The sequence below is a fragment of the Sebastes fasciatus genome, chromosome 7, assembly GCF_043250625.1.
Source record: "Sebastes fasciatus isolate fSebFas1 chromosome 7, fSebFas1.pri, whole genome shotgun sequence".
In the NCBI taxonomy this organism is placed as follows: Eukaryota; Metazoa; Chordata; class Actinopteri; order Perciformes; family Sebastidae; genus Sebastes; species Sebastes fasciatus.
The window spans coordinates 25,399,294-25,417,287 of NC_133801.1; the positions used below are offsets into that span (position 1 = coordinate 25,399,294).

Below are 17,994 nucleotides of genomic sequence, written 5' to 3' on the forward strand. Positions count from 1 at the left end.
ATCAAATGCTCCTCATCAAGGAGGCCTCTGTTGTTGTGCTGCTGCACAGTCATGGAGATCAGTCAGGCCTCCGTAGCAACAATCAGTAGCCTTCACCGTACATCGCCATGAGCACCACCTACAGTGACAGCTAGGCTGGAACGTGTGAAAAGATGGGTGGCTTTTGATCTCAAGTTTTTTCATTATGTTCAGTTCAGCTCATTAGCATTCACCTTTTTTTTTTTAAACCATTAATATGAAAGCTGTATGAGAGAAGTATTTTTAGTTTACCTTAATCTGTAATCTATACTTAAATGATTTTGAGCATGTTTCATTTAGTGTCGACCGAGTATTAGAAAAGTATGATTCTTGAGTATATTACTGTAACAGATTAACATTTTTATTTATGGTATTAAGCACATTTGTTTACACTATATAGCATAATTCATACAATTTTCATTCATTTTAAAGTGCTTTACTGACATTTAAACTTTAAAAGGGATTGAAAACAAACATTAACAGATTGAATTAAAGTGGAAGTAGGCAGTATATTTTTGGCATCATTGGGCAAAAATTCCATAATAACCTTTCAGCATATTGTAATTCAAGTGTTGTGGCTCTGTTTTCAGGCTTTATAAAATCTAAATCTAATCTCAATCACAGGTCATTTCATTGACAGAGCGTTCCTATTGGCTGTGCTCCGGTCATGTGACCAGAACTTGGCATTCCTTCACCAGATTTCACAATGGCGGCGTCACAAACTATCTAATTTTACAGCTAAATCGTGCACTACAAGATGATTCTGAAAACATTTGAGGCGAGAAATAGGCAGTAACGTAACATAATATTGATTCATATTTGATCAGCGCTGCCTAGTTTGACTGTTTGGTCGGAGTTTGCGAATGATTGACAGCCGGCTCTCATAGACAGCAGATGAACAGCATATCCCAGATCAGCTCTTACTGCTTGTTTTCCTCCGGTCTGTGAAATCTTGCAGATGCCGTTAGGAGCACCGGAGGACACAAAGGCACGTGATTTTTTTCAGGTTATCTGTTTCATGTACTACTGTCACGATTTAGCGACCGTTTTATAAAAATAACTTTTTTTAATCATATTTGCTCCAATCTTGCCTACTTCAGTTTTAAAGAAAGTGTGAACACATATACAAAGTTGGAGGCAATAGTGATGTATAAATTAGAATAAAGGCATAAAAATTAAAATAATGGTGATAAACTTTTTTTGGGCTTTTTGCAGTTTTAAGCCTGCTTTTAAAGTAAATCTGAGGAATTAGAGTTTTTCTGTTAGCATTATTTTGTGTATAACTCTTAATAACAAACATATAATGTGCTTTGTGTAAGATCATACACAGATTAATTAATTCACAATGTAAGATTTTTATTATTGTCATTTTGAATGTGACTGATATGAATTTATGGGAACACCATAAATTCATATCAGTCACATTCAAAATGCAAACTTCACTATAAAAAGTCCCAAAAATAAAGTAAACCACTTTGACGGACATTTGAGTCCACAAACAAATTCATAGATCATTGAAAAGGCATGTAGAGTGTAATACTGAAAAATAAAAATAAATACTAAATGAATAGTGTACTTTGCCTTCTTTTCCAAGATTTTGAGACAGAGTTAGCAAATTGAAACACATAAAAACAATGTTTTGATCATCTGCACACCTGAATATTTCAGGGTTTATAATGTAAAGTAAAATGGGACTCACAAATTCTGTTTTGCTCCTGGACCTTTTTTGAATATGCCAACTTCAGTGACCACAGGAAGAACAGCAAGTTGACAAGTGTGACACTAAAGTTCTTTGGCCTATAGATAGGCAGATGTAGGCTAACATATGATTCAGGGTCATGCTTTTGTTCAGCATACGTAAATGTCCTTAATTTTGTCTTAAAATAAAGACAATAAATATTAATTGAGTTCAATCTCCTCTCATGTTTATTCTACAACTTGAGACAGCTGTCAGAAGCATGACCTCAGACTGTGATAAATCATCCACAGACCTTAATAAGAGCCTGCCATGTGCTTGATGCCAGACGTATTTACCCTTTACTGACCTTGTTTAATATTTAAATGTTTAGAGGAAATTCCCTTTGTCACTATCCAAGAAAAGCACCGGAGAAATGAGGCTTATTTATGGGTCTCTATGTGTGATTTTACCTGAAAGAAGTCATATGGAATAAACCAGCATTGAACTAAATATAAGGACCACATGAGGTGTTTCAGATGAGACTCTGCAGGGCTAAAGTGCGAGTTTCACCAGAATGAGTCTAACTTCACTCTATTTGCATCTGAAGCTGCAAACCTGGTTGAGAGGAATCCTGACAGATTGATGTTGTCATGCTGATGCTGTCACAGGATTGATGCTGGACAGGTTAATGATTTATGGGGAATAGTGGGATGCCCAGAATGGGACCCGGGTTAATGTTCACCCTTCTCGCTGGACCTTCTCTCTGGGGGGGCTGCCCACAGCCAGTCCACATCCAACCGTCGAGGGGGACGTGACTGACTGACTGAGTTGGCCGGCCTCCAGCTAAACCCGGCACACACAGCAGGGAAGGAGCCTACGAAGAGGAGGGGACAAGAGACTGACGAGGCCTAATCGTCTTTTTGATGAGTCTCAATAGCAGCAATATGGAGGAGCAGAAAATAATCCAAAGAGTTGTAATGAGCTCACATTAACAAACCAAGCACACAGGTGATAATTAAAGTCACCCTCTCCTCACAAGGTGACTGTTTAAGCTTCACCGTGCAGAATGATGTATGTAGTTTGATACTAGAAGGCTGTTTTCACATGGATCTGCTGGAGAGGGAAAGCTTCTCTGTGCTCACCTTAAAATCTGAATTTAATATGTACGAACACTCAGGATTTTGTGCAACTAGTTTAGGAACCAATCATGGTCTAATATGCAACTTAGGAGTGCAAGAGTGATGTGGAAACCTCCAGTGTACATCCACTGGTAATCAACTTTTCAGTGAAGTAGGAAACATCTTGTGCGCAGTAAACTTCGGCCATAGTAACCATTTACTTAATGTCGCCACAGACGGACAGTTTGTAATACTGCAAATGCAAGGGCTTTCGTCAGTGGGCCATTTGTATTTCCTCATTCGGCGATAGATGGTGACATAAAGGAACAGTGTGTAGCATTTCGGAGGGATCTATTAGCAGTAATGTAATATAATATTCATAACTATGTTTTCATTAGTGTTTTGTCACCTGAAACTAAGAATCTTTGTGTTTTCGTTTGCTTAGAATGAGCCCTTCATATCTACATCTACATTCATGTTTCTACAGTAGCCCAGAACGGACAAACCAAATACTGGTCTGCTCTCTAGAGAGAGCCTTTCACGATTTTACATTACCTAGATTCCACAGTAGTTCTCCAACAGGCTTGTGAAACTGCAGTAATGTGAGCTGCAGAGTGCAAAGCCGTGGTGCCGTCAGCCGCCGTCTGACTTTCGTTGCAATCTGCAAGCACACCACTAGATGCCACCAAATCCTACACACGGTACCTTTAACAGACATTTATTTAAATTAAAGTCTTTGAGATTATTACTATAAATTTACTTTTTTATTCGACTGATCAGTTATATTTTGGTCTCAGTGCTGTTTCAAAGCTTTATTTTCTGGTGGAAAAATTCTAAATCTAGCAATTTTATGTTATTCTCTTTTTTGCCTTAACCTTTCAAAGTTGAATATACGTAAGTGCTAAATTATCCTCCAAAACCCATCATGTATAAGCATAGAGTATAAATCTCTTCTCAGGTCAATAATAATAATAATAAAAAAACAACAATTTCCTAGAGTCAATACAGAGAACATACTCAGTGGTACGTCAGCAAGTCTCAATACCCAGACATAGTTCTTTATCAAATTACTCATGTCTAAGTTTTTAATTTGTAAAATGGGAACCCACCTAATCCACAGAAAAAAATGCAAGGACATGACCTCAGCTTCCTCAATGGTAGCTACAGCTCTGTCCTCTGAGACTGGCTGTGATGATGTGAAAGTGAAAGTTGAGAAAATAAATTAAATCCTTAAGAAAAAAAACTCTCCACACTGTCTTCATCACGTGCATAAAATACTGTAAAAAACTAAATGTTGCACTCCATGACCTTCATATTCATTTGTAAAACTAAAACTGCAGTTTTTCCATTAGTTGTGAGTCACTCTGAAGCCTAAATGGCTGCATTAGTCCTTCTGTCATGTATATGGACTCTGAATCATTGCTGCTGAATAGAGCAGAGGTATAGGAAAGGTTGAGGGCAGACCAGGTGATGGATAGTCGCGGGGCTTGTCATCCGTTGCCTTACACTGCTCTCATTAAGCTGTAAATCTTTCACAACAACACCCGCTATAAGACATGCCAGAGAGGCTTTTCCTTGTAGCTCCACCTCGTCATTGGTGTAACAATGAAATTCCCAACTGAATCACTTTGTCAGGACGCACAATGGCCTCAATACTTCAAGCAGCCGGTAAAAATGTTGGACAAGACGTCAGGGGATAGATACAAGTGGTGTGAAATATAGCAAACAATAAAATATCAATTTACATTATACTTCTGACACATTTACAATACATTAACTTAGAGAATAAAATACACACTTGCAGTACAACAGGTGATATGTTCTGCCTATTTAAGAAGTGAAAACAGATTAAATGTTGGTTACCACATGAATATAATGTAATTAAAATGTACAATGGTTGTTTTAACTGCAAGTTTAAGAATGTCACTGTTGTTGTCTTTGTCATACATCATACAGTTTGAATTCTTTTGGCTCACAAGTATACAAAAACACATTTAAAAACATATACTACAACATGCACTGTTGTAAAACTAAAGTCCTGTGGTACAGAAATATTGTCTGTTCCCAATAAGTGGGTGTCCTGTGTGTAGCTAAAGTCCTGGTGAAGTGGGTCTGCAAAAAAAATCACACTACAATTTGACCCCTAATCAAAGCAGACATTGCTTCAAAACATTTTTAATATGTTGGGGTGAACTGCAGAAAATATGATATGATATGATAATAAGAGTATCAAAGAGAATTTGTGTTTGCAATAATCATGCAGCCATAAAAAAAACGTGGCATTTGGGGTTTAAATATTTTACTTAACAGAAGCATCATAATCTTTAATTATGTGACATGATGATATAATAATATGATGACATTTTAGTGTTGTGGAAAACATTTTTGTCACTTTGAAGCTACTTCTTTTTAAGGGTGAAATTTGTGCTTTGAAAGGCCACATGTGCTCCAGTAAAATTGTCACAACATATTTAGATTTCTGACTCCATCTACTGGAACATGCAGAACACAGCTTTGCATCATTATGCTCCTTGTCCAAAATGACAACTGATAAATCTCACAAGACATACACTACATGGCCGGTGTCAGACTGTACACACTGCATACTATGGAGGACCACAAGAGTCACGTAAATGGTAATAGAGCATTCAATTGATTAATAACTAATTGTACAATAAAAAATAGACATTATCAAATGTGTTTACAAATTAATTTATTAATTTATGAATAAATGGACAAAATTTCAAAGTATTTCATTATTTGACATTTTAATGACAAAAAAATAGAAGAATTATGAAAATAATTTACAAATTAAATAATAATCCATCAATAAATAGTTCAAATTAAAAAGGGATTAACAAAAACACCATAAAACAGTCAATAAGTACATCATTTAAAAATACTAATACAAATGAATTCATAAATAAAATGTAGATGAACAATGACAAATTATTTATTATTAATTATTCAAGCATTTATTTATTCTTTTATTTATTTATTGTTCCACGTATTTATTTCTGTATTTATTCATTTATTCTTGTATTTATTTTTACATTTACTTATGCACATTTCTTTTCTTTTTTCTTTATTTCTTTCTTTCTTTATTTACTTATTTATTTCAGCATCAGCATCAGCATCAGCAACAAAATACACGTGAAGGTGGGACGCTCAGTTAGCTCACCTGTTAGAGCAGGCGCCCCATGTATCAGCGACCGGGGATTATTATCAACTTTGATTTATTTATTTCAATATTTATTCATTTATTTCCATATATACTTCAGCATTTATTTATTCATTTTATTCTTATTTTTCCATATATTTTATTTATTTATATTTATTATTTTATTAATTTATTCTTGTATTTATTTATACATTTATACAGCAATTTTCTTTTCTTTTTTTATTTAGTTATTTCAGTAGCATCACCATCAGCAACAAAACCAATGTGAGGATAGGATTGTCAAAGCGGCCCGGGGTTTTGAATCCTACCCGTGGACCTTTGCTCCATGTCATCCCCTCTCTCCCACAACTGTCACTGCCTCTGTCAAATCAAGGTAAAAATAGCTGAAACACAAAGAAAATGTAGATGGCCAAAAATGTTGAAATAAAATAACATTTAATTTTATAAGTCCTGTTTAATTATCAACTTTTTTTATTTATTTCAATATTTATTCATTTATTTCCATATAAATGTAAGCATGTATTCATATTTTATTAATTTATTTATACTAATATATTTAAATTTATTTATACATTTATTCATACAATTTTGTTTCTTTTTTTCTTTATTTATTTATTCAGCATCTATTTCTTTATTCTTTTTACTTCATTTTTCTTTTTAATATGTTTAATATTTGTTGTGGAAATTTGGGATCCTGTGGAGGGTCCTCCATAGTATACAGGTTTTGTCATAAAGAGGAGCCCAAATACTGTGAGTGTATGACTTTACATCATGCTTTACATGAACAAAGCTGCAAACAAGAGAAACACTGACATCTGCTGGAAAATAACTTTTATTGCAACACATTACATGTTTTGATTGGAATCTAGGGCCCTGTGTTCGGTCTTGCAGGAAGTCCAGGCGAGTATCAGGCCCTCCTGCTATTATACTTAAACTACTACTTTCCTCCTACAAGAACATAACTTGGTGATGGCAAGGAAAGGAGAAAATAATTGAATGGGAGTTCAATAAGTTCAATGGCCAGTTACTTAATTTATAATAAAACAAAGTTAAAACAAACTTTTATTAACACTACTCTCAAATTCTCTCCCTGTCTTTAGAGTATACATGTACACATGCTATACAGTATGTACAGCGTACAGGATTTATAGATGGAAGTGGGTATTATAAAATGTAAATATACAATTTATAATTTGGAGGTAAGGGGATGTTTTAGTGTTACAAGGTTATCTGGGACAGTAACATGACAACACAGACCTTACTTTGTGTCACAAAGGAATGGTCGAGGTAGGGAAGAAACCCCTCACTATAAACTAAATACAGTATAATCATTTGCATGAGCATAGGTTTTGGGGGGAGACACAGGGGACACGTCCCCCTCAATATTTAGAACATGTGCATCACTGAGTCAGATTGTTAAATGGAGTCACAGCTGAGTTTAGAGTCCCTGTATACCAGGCAGCTACAGCGGATAGCCAGCTACATCTCACACGATGACTCTCATCCTCTGTCTGGTTAGTTCCAGCTTCTCCCATCTGGTCGGAGGTTTGGGTCCCAAGGTGTAGAACAAAGCGCTACAGGAACAGCTTTGTTCCAGCTGCAATTGTCCTAGCAGCTTTTGCACATATTTATGGAAAGTTTATTCCTTTTCTCATTTTATTGTGTCTTTCTTGTCCTGATATTTCAGTGTTTTTTTATATTGTTCTTGTGGCCTTCTTTTTTCCACTTTTTGCTAAGCCTTTGAGTACTCTTTGTCATGTTTTTGGTATGTCCGTCTCTTGTCTGTGCTCTACCTTATTGTCATTACGGATGCCATCCTCTATTTTTGTTGCAAAACAAATCTACCTACGGGTACAAATAAAGTCCCCTGAACCCCTGAACCTCACTTTTATTTTGGCAAACATTTAAAACATGACTCATAGACGCAACAATGCGATGAGTAAATCATGTGTGTTGACTCTGCAGGGACAACAAGAAATGAGAAAAGTTGATCCACAGGAGAATAAATATTTGACAGCAATACAGAATGCCTGAGAGCCTTAACTACATTATGTTATATTTTGAACAGCATGGAGTAGTGATGTGTTGGTCACGAACGAGCTGGCTCAAAGAGCCGGCTCTTTTAAGCCACATCCTCCAGGATGGACTACTGGCACTGGTTCACACTACTTGCCCAACTCTCACCTATGGCTCCATGAAGTTGCTAGTGCATGGCAATGACCACACCTCGGGACACCATGTTGGCTCATGGGCTGAACTAGGTGATTTTTTTTTTTTCTTTAATTAATTCAAGGCAGAATGATAGGACGAACATCCCCGCGCCACGGGCACTCCATGCACCAACTGTGACTGAATGTTGTGTTAATGATGTCCGTGCAACCAATCATGTGATGACAGACAAGGATCATACCATCAAGCAGGGAGGGGTGGAGGTGCGCGGTGCGCTGATGGTCTACAGGTACAGAGCAGGAGGAAGAGGAGGAGAGAAAGGAGTGCGGTGCGCAAATAGCAGACAAGATGAGTGACAGTCGGAAACGAAGCAGCAAGTAAAATTATGATATTCAGGAAATTATAAGGTTTAGTATAATTATATTGAATAATTTAAGTGATATATTGGCACACATACTAATTAAAGGTCAAAACAGCGCTAAATTTGCCTAAATTATAAAAGGTAAAATAAAGAACCGTTTGGGAGCCGAAAGAGCCGGCTCTTCTTGGTGAGCTGAGCCAAAAGATCTGGCTCACTAAAAAGAGCCTGAATTCCCATCACTAGCGTGGAGCAGGAAGTGAGTTGAGCCTGACAGACTGAACTCAGGTCCTCTAATCCCGCCTCCACTCCTCCGTCAGCGCTGACGTCATCTCCCCACTAGTGACTACAGTGTGATCAAGATGGCGCTGCGGCCAGGATCCGGAGGAGGCAGCAGGTATTGTTTCCCTTTAAACCCAACTCTGTCGCTACAAAGAGAACAATTTAGTGAAACAGTCGCCTCTGAGTGCCGCTTAGCAACACTATATTCACACGGAAGAGCCTCAGAAGCAGCGCTTAGAGGCTGGTTGTGTTGCCGAGGCAACAGTAGGATGATGAGATGGCTGGTTGTCAGGTGTCAAGCTAACGTTAGCTGCTGCTGCTGGTTCTGCTGCTCAGAGTGAACCAAAACAACTCCACAACGCTCCTATAGCAACACAGTTCACCTAGCATGTCTTGTGTAACCGTGATTGAGCCTGTAGTACACGGTATTCAGTGATATGATGTGATATCTATCGAGAATAAATAGCATATTACTCTTTTGTCACGTTAGCATTGTCAGGAAAAATTGCTATCACCTGTGCAGACAGGCCTCTGGTAGAGTTCATACCTGGCCTTGTCAGCTTACTGTTACATTATTTACCATGGGGGTGGGCTGATTAGTGTCATGTTGACAGTATTTAAGAAAGTGAAGCAGATGGGAAGTGGAAGATCTTTCATAGAGCTGTTAAATTAGTTCAGATCTTCTCTTTTAATTTTCTTTTTTTCACTCTTCAGCTCTGCTTTATGTTTATTTGTTTACTGAATCACATAGTAAAACCTGTCACACATGCAGACATGTTGAGGAGATGTACAGGTGTGTTACAAGACCAGTATGATGATGATGGTCTGCAGGTGTATTATAAGACCAGTATGATGATGATGATCTGCAGGTGTGTTATAAGACCAGTATGATGATGATGGTCTGCAGGTGTATTATAAGACCAGTATGATGATGATGGTCTGCAGGTGTATTATAAGACCAGTATGATGATGATGGTCTGCAGGTGTGTTATAAGACCAGTATGATGATGATGGTCTGCAGGTGTGTTATAAGACCAGTATGATGATGATGGTCTGCAGGTGTATTATAAGACCAGTATGATGATGATGGTCTGCAGGTGTATTATAAGACCAGTATGATGATGATGATGATGATGATGATGGTCTGCAGGTGTATTATAAGACCAGTATGATGATGATGGTCTGCAGGTGTATTATAAGACCAGTATGATGATGATGATGATGATCTGCAGGTGTATTATAAGACCAGTATGATGATGGTCTGCAGGTCTATTATAAGACCAGTATGATGATGGTATCTACAGGTGTATTATGAGACCAGTATAATGATGATGGTCTGCAGGTGAGATGATAAGACCAGCCTCATGATTTTTTGATAAGCTGAGCTCAGAGCAGCTTGAATAATAAATATGCTCTGGCTACAAGCATCTCGCCTAGCCAGGTGATACTGATCTGACAGGTGAAACCAAAGCCCTCAAGTATGTAAGTGAGTGTGGGCAGTAGGAAAAAAGCAGGTGTAATGTGAAGACCTGAAGGTAATTGTAGTTCTCTTTCATATGCTTATCATTCTGCTGATGTCTGGTAGATGTCAGCTATTGACTTGTGCTGTAATGTCTCATCATGGCTTAAGTTTTGTTTGCTTGTAGTATGTGCACTTGATCCCAGTAGGGTGTCAGTCCTTTTTACCTTACAAACTTTTGACAAAATTAGTTTAGAGCAGGAAAGGAAATACTTAATTATTCAGTCAGACAGGAATGTGCCAGTACTTGTTTTTTCACTGCTGTAGATAAGGCCTCAGCTTTAAGCTCTGGTGAATGACAATGAAGTGTGAGAAAATGTAAATTTGTCTACTTTAAGTACGAGCAGGACTGTGTTATGGCAATACCGGAGTTTTGTTAGGGCTGACCTGAATGCTTCGAAACCTCGACTGTTGCCATGGTAATCAACCTCCAAATCTCTAGTCAAATGCTTGTTTTTAAATTTTCTTGTTAGTTTTTTTATATAGAACTATGTAACAATGTATAAATCCCAAAATAGCCCGTGAAATAAGAAATGACCCCACAATATTATTTATTATTCATTCATATTCAACATCAATTATTATTAGTTATTCTCAGATGAATATCGCTGTTTGTTGTGTGTGTAGAGGTGCGTGTGTGGACAGTAGTGCAGCAGCTGCACTGTCCCAGGTACTGAAATGGGGGTTATGGAGTCAGACAGACAGACAGACAGACAGACAGACAGAAGACCATGTCAGCCTGCTGCTCTGCACCTCGAAGCTTTGACTACCTTCGAATAGTTCTCACCGAAGCTTTGAAGACCAAAAAATGGTATTCGGGACAGCCCTAAGTTTTGTATTATGTGGTAAATGACATTGACCTGTATGGTTTTAAAAAAACTAAAATCAGACATTCCTATTGTCTGGTTATTTCATCCATGAGGAATAACGTTTTAGATAGAGTCAATAAATTCAAATGTGTCAGAGTGCCAGAGTGGAAAGCCAGGAGGTGGAGCAGTAGTGCAGCTTACAAAACCTGCTTGACAGCTGAGCTGAAGCAACCTTTTTAAGGTGTTTGGAGTAAATTTATCAATGAATATATGTTATGATGCTAAACTGTTAAATCTAAGATGCAGTGTCTGTATTTACCCATAGAACCGGTTACAAAAATGCATATTGTGTCAGGTGATGATGGCTCCATACAGATTTGTCTTCAACAGGCCATGTGATTGTCAGACATTTGACCTCATGAGTGTCAAATGATGGTCTATTGTGCTTGTCAAGAGTGTATGTGGGATGTGTTTTGCAACTGTTGGCATTTCCAAGTTGGAATTATTCCTAGAAATATTATCTGTACAATCATCAGTTTTGGAGAACTGGGTACATGAATATTACATTTAATATAATCAGCCTGAGTCTTAATTTTATAGGCTGTCCTTGGCATGTTGGTGTGTAGCAGGACAGGGCCCTTCTAAAAGCCAAAGATTTACAGTATATTCAGTTTACAATGATAAAAAAAGTAAAATGAATCAATTAGCAAAATTGTTGCTGATTAACTTCCTGTCAAATCATCGTAATGATTATTCAACTATTAGTTTCAGCTGTAATAATGGGTTCAGTGACTGTCATTCAGTTTTTCATCTCACCCCTCAGTCTGTTTTTCCCCTTTTGAAGAAGTGCTCATCATATCTACTGTATATTTCACTATAAGAGCAGCTTCACAATAAGCTGAAATTATTGTCGTTTTAGCTTCCTCAGTGACGATGACATTGACTGAAACTCCTGACCCCGCCTTCTGTCTCCCAGCTTATCAAAACACTTTGATGATAGCTGTCGGATGATTACAGGCCTTTTACAAGGCGCTGGCCTGCCCGCCCGGCCGTCCACAGCTGCTATCACTGCTTATCTCCCTCTATGTTAATCTGCCCAGCCATGACCTGTTATTTGCTGCAGGATGGTGGGCAGCAGTGCTGTAGTGCTCCTATAAAAGCTTTTTAAGCTGCAAATCTTACAGGGAGCAGATGGGAGTCTGAAAACCTCCAAGTCAAGCATCATCTGTTTACACATACAGCAGACATGTAGCATCAATTGTGAATAGTGTTTGTGTCCACCTGATGAATGTAAGTTCATCAACATTCACTCTCCTTATACCTTTTTTTTTGGTCTCCACCAGCTCCTTAGGAAAATATCTGACTTTTTAGCTGCTATATGCGCCACCATGTTCACCAGCTAGTCGCTACCTGTGTCTGTCTGCTGTTTGATGCTCAGACTGCCAATAATTGTTGTGTGTTCATGTTCATCACTGTAAGAGACCCCTTTCATATTACACTTAGTAATTTGATCCATTGTTAATTTGGAAATATTGATTACAGGAGGTTTATTAGCTTGATAATATTTCTGTGTACTGAAGTTTTGCCTCTTATACAGACTGTGTTTCAGTGGAGCGTGTAGAATAGAGCTGGATTAATAATGTGAACATTTTGAGAATTGATTATTTTATTGTTTGTCATTTAACAGCAAAAATGCCAAAATTGCTAGTACCAGCCTATTCAAATATGCGTATTTGCTGCTCTTCTCTGTTTAATATCACTGTAAATTTAATATTTTAAAATGTTTGTATTGTTGGTCAGACAAAACAAGCAATGCGAAGACATCACATAGACTTCCAGGACCATTTTTCACTTATTGTGACAGTTTATAGACTAAACAATCCCCAGCCCCCGCAGCCCCAGTGTACAGTTTTCCAACACTTCACTTTCACAGCTTCCAAAAGTACATTTTTCATGTAGAAGTCAAACTCAGGTCTAAATTATTCCTTATTTGCCGCAGGGAGTTGGTAATTGCTTTGGCGAATGCTTGAACTGTGTGACGATGAGTTCCCTGCCTCCCTTTTGTTAGCACAGTTGTGTTGGTACTAAAGTTATCAGTATGATAATGTCACTCACCCATTGGATTAGTGATGCTCAAATTCAGCTTAGAGTCAGTCTGGGACGCAGAGGCCCGGCTGGCTCTTTTTTTCTGTTTGTCTCTGCATCGTCAGTTCCAGCCTGAAGAACTGGGTTGTAATAAGTTATTTGACAAATAGCTGAAGGCCTGTGTGGGTTGGCTCTGGTGAGGAGAGACTTGGCCGTCTTGTGGAAACTTCCCTCTGATTATTTCTTAAAGGCTTGTTTTCTCAGCACAGACCCACTGAGTCCAAGTCGCCTGTGGAAATGAAACTGCACCAATGCTGCTCCCTTTTGGGCATTAATGTTAAAATGTAGGATTAGTGTCTGAAAATTCCCCTTGAATCTGGTCTTTGTGAATAAACTGAAACTATTTTGTGGAACAAAGGCTCATTGTTGATGAATAAATGGCGACAGCAAACTTATACAGGATATTGTTTTTCCTTTTACCAGTCAGATTTAGTGCCTGTAGTGAAAGCAGCTTTTATTAACATGGTATTTGAAATAAGATTCACCCTGCTTTCAGACGTGGTCTCACTCGAATGTCACAATTATGAAAAGCAAACAAGGCTTTTTGTTTATTGTTTAGTTGTGTCATTTCTAATGTGTGAGTATCCTCTTCATTTTGTGTCAACAGCAATTACAGAACAAGCAGGCATTTACACTTAAATATGCAATGGAACCAAATCCAATTAAATAATTTGAAGTAGTATTTGCACTGTTTTTGACCCTAAGCAATCACCATATTTAGTCAAATACAGTTTCAAATTTCATTCACTTAAGTCTTTTACCTCTTGCATTTGTGTTATAAATATTACAGTTTACGTATATTAGAATATATACTGATGGCATTTAACAGCCTAGCTTTGAATGTATTGTTATAAAGCACAAATAACAATCACAGGATAGCAATTCAGTGATTTTAAATGCAGTCATGGTTCTCATTTTACAAAGGCTTCTTAAACTGATCACATGCCACTGATGGAGAGTGTGTGGAAAGTCACAGTTAATGAAGTAGTGATGACTTTATACTTTGCATTGTTCAAAGCGTTGCAGGGGACATGACGCTTGTTTCGAGCTGACCTAAAGTATTATCTGTGTGTTTCTTTACTTTAGCCTCAGTTAGAGTCTCATCACCTGCCTTTCTGTTTGTTTTCTTTCCTTAGTTTTATGTATCCTGTTGGAGGGGGCCTGGGACCGCCACAAGGTGAGTCATTCTGCAGTCAATATTACAGTCAATTTTTTTCTCTGAATTTTAATTTGATCAGTGCCGTAGGATTTTGCATGTTAAAGGTGACCTGTTGATCATCTAGCACACTGCGTCAGAATACAGTGGAAACCACTGACGTTGGTTGAATTTTTGTTTTGTTTTTTACTTTACTCCCTTTATCCTTTTGCCTCGCGGTTCGTGTGCTTCCCGGCTGGATACCTGTGCTGCGTGCACATTGATATCATGATGGGAAAAGGAAAGTCATTTTCTTTGAAAACCAAATGCGCACAGGGATAGTACCTGTGGTTGAAGCCACCCTCGTCAAGTGGATTGATAATGCCTGGTCACGTAATACCCCCAAAGTGAAACTTTGCACTCAACCGGCTCTGCAGCACGCATGCAAACCGGTGCCCATCTCCCTCCGGGCCGCCAGCGAGTGAGAGAACGAGGAGCCCCAGCAAAGGGGACGCTTTGCACACTTGCACTGCAGAGCCGGCCAAAAACGGCAATGCCTCACCCTCGGTGAGGGAAAAGGCAGAAAAATTGGCAGCGAGCCAGTAAATAGAGAAGCGGTCCATTTCATTATTTTATATTCATGTAATAAATATACAAATGTCAATTAGATGGTAATCTGGATGAGAAATGATGCACAACAACACAAATGTGGTTATAATAATCATCCCCTAATGGTGATCAATTTGACCCGGACAGACTATGATCACTATAAGCGGTTTCCACTGTATTTGGAAACTCCTTTCATTTCAATTTAAATGAAACAAGACATTGAAAACTGATTTCCAAACAAGTAAACGCAAGTTTACTTTTTAGAAATTTAGATTCAGATCACAACTTGTATTTTCATGGATCACACACAAATACAGAACATGTTCAGTTGTCGGGTGTCAGAAATGATGCACTACTGGGTTCACTCATTAAAGGTTATGAATAAATGTCTATAAAACTCCAGCCAGCTTGTTTATGCCGCATAAGATCACCATAAGTCATTAGGCAGAAGTAAGTAGCAGCAAGGATTCGGCACATTGGAGCTCATACCTTTGTTAACCGTGCCCAGAGTAGTGCATTGTGGGCCTCAGATGTACCATCATTCAGCTGTGCGTGCCCGTCATATTTAGGCGGTTGACTTTGCAGTAAGGCTCATGATAAACCATCCACACACCACTGGGGGACAAGCGTCTCTCAGGGGTCATTACATGCGCCCATTAGCAGTGTCATTTTAGACTAAGTAGATTGTGTGCAGCCACCTTAACAAGCCACTTATTCAGCCCGGTTGAGCCGTAACATGGTGAATCATCTTGAGGCTCCAGTCGGAGCTGGCTGCTCAGCTCTGGCTGTCAGCTCACACAGCATCTGTGAAAACAAACAGACACTTTTCCATTTTTTCCCCTCCTCACTCCTCTTGTTTTGCTCCAAGCTGTCACAGTAGTCACCAGAAAAACAGATTTGGTTGTTGCTGAGCCTGTGTCTTTTTCAAGCTGTCCAGGAAATTGATTTGCAATACTGAATCATGGCCAGACTCTGGAGGCTTTTTCTTTCAAACTCCAGCATTGTATCACGTTTTTTTTCCCAGTGTACTTTAAATTGGGCTTACTCATGCTTCAAATTGTAATTGAAGACACTATTCTTTTCCATGTCTACAGTATAATATAATGGTGTTTGTGCATGTGTGTGTGTCTGCAGGCATGGTACCCATGCAGCAACAGCAGCAGCAGCAGCAACAGCAGGGCTTCCCTATGGTTCAGGTCATGCAGCCGAATATGCAGAGCATGATGGGAATGAACTTTGGGGGACAGATGCCCCCAGGAGCCATGCCCATGCAGGTGAGCTCGTAGGCTGTATTAGAGTACATTTTATTTATATTCTTGATTCTGTGTTTGTCTATTTGTTTTCAAAGGTGAAATTGGCCTTCTAATAGTTCCCATAGAGATTTGTCATCTGCATTTGTAGTTTTTTAAAAAAACTTGCTTATGTGGGCTTCCATTTATGAATGCATAATACTGAAAAAGTGCTGTGTTGATTTAGCTAATTTAATTTGTGTTGAGGCCTGGATTTAGAGCTCCTCTTAACCCTAATTGGTGCTGTTTATATGTTCTTTTTTGTGCCTATCAGGGTGGGATGGCCATTGGGATGCAGACCCCTGGGATGCAGTACATGGGTCAGCCACAATATATGGGCATGAGACCTGCTGGACCCCAGTACACCGCTGACATGCAGAAACAAATGGCTGAGGAGCACCAGTAAGACATCTTTACACTAACATCACGGTCCTTGTTTGTGTCTGTGTAAGCATGAATGCTCCCATGTGCATGTGTGCAGTACAGCCAGCTGAGTAACTCCACACTAGATTTTAGATGGAATATGAGAGGCCGGCATAACAAACCCTTAAGGCCTAACCAACATCTTTTAAATATTTTTAATATGGACTTTTTATAAGAAGATTTTTTGTCATTGGAGGAGTGTTGTATTGAATTTTACTTGCACCCGTGCACATCCTTGGGATGTAGTTTGACCGTATCCTAATCTAAACTAAGATGGTGGACATGGTGAACATTATACCAGCTGAACATCAGCATTTTAACATTGTCACTGTGAACATTTCAGCATGCTGATGTTAGGATTAGCTCAAGAAAACTCTGCTGTGCTCAAGTAGAGCCGCTCGCATAGCTGTCAACTCTTAATCTTGTTAAGCTGTTTCCTAAAACTCAAACTTTACTAAGACACTGAATCACTTTAAGCTCCAGCGCAGCTGCTCTTGGGTTACCACTGATTTGATAACTTTATGGTCCTTCCTTTGTAGTCTTTTTTTCCTCTTCCAAAATTATTATCGTAATCCCCCCTCTCTTTTTTTAAAGATTGTCTTCTTTTCAGAGCGGTTTCTAGCCATATATCTATTCCTGATCACTGCATCTATGTATTATACCATATCTTTTTTTATTATTTTAATGTGATATGGGGGTGGTTTAAGATTGCTTTGCACGGCAGCTGGATTTATCATGATGTCACAGGATTACGAGATCACTCGAATATCCATCTTGTCAGGCTTCAAGTAACGCATTTGTGTCCGGACCAATCAGCGTCCTGTGAGGAGCTACTGGCAGCTACGTGCGTGGTTTAGGTGTTTGAGAGATGACATGGAGAGGTGACGGTTCGTTCAAAGCAACAATAGCAGCTCCTAAAGAGATCAGTGTAGATGCTGCAATAGCATCAGTTATATCAGAACTGGAGAGAATTTCTTCATTGGAAGAAGAGCAAAGAACAGCTTTTCTCGTTGGAAGTGATGTTTTCCCTCTTCTCCCGACTGGCTTTGGCAAGAGTTTGATTGACCGATTGTTCATCCAATCACCTGCCAAGTATTTTTTTAAAGCGCCTGCCCTTTTCCAAACAGTTTCCAAAGACGGCTTCTCAGATGGTTCTGTGTAACCAACCATCTGTCGTGTCAGGTTAGGATTAAGATGCTGACTCATCCTTTATCTCTCTCTGCTCCTTTCCTGTCGGCTCCCTGTCTACTATCTAGTAAAG

At 38.7% G+C, this 17,994-nt stretch overlaps 1 protein-coding gene across 9 annotated transcripts in view; it reads left to right on the forward strand.

The window, feature by feature from the left end:
* Positions 1-8,801: 8,801 nt before the first annotated feature.
* Positions 8,802-17,994, forward strand: part of synrg (synergin, gamma) — a 47,458-nt gene continuing 38,265 nt past the window's right edge. For 6 of the 9 annotated variants that reach the window (XM_074639929.1, XM_074639931.1, XM_074639932.1 and 3 more), the window contains exons 1-4: positions 8,802-8,919; positions 14,414-14,454; positions 16,156-16,295; positions 16,585-16,712. In XM_074639929.1, coding sequence (XP_074496030.1) covers positions 8,885-8,919; positions 14,414-14,454; positions 16,156-16,295; positions 16,585-16,712 — 344 coding nt within the window. In that variant the 5' untranslated portion in view covers positions 8,802-8,884. The remainder of the gene's footprint in view (positions 8,920-14,413; positions 14,455-16,155; positions 16,296-16,584; positions 16,713-17,994) is intronic. The other 3 variants (XM_074639935.1, XM_074639936.1, XM_074639938.1) reach the window with 1 other exon arrangement.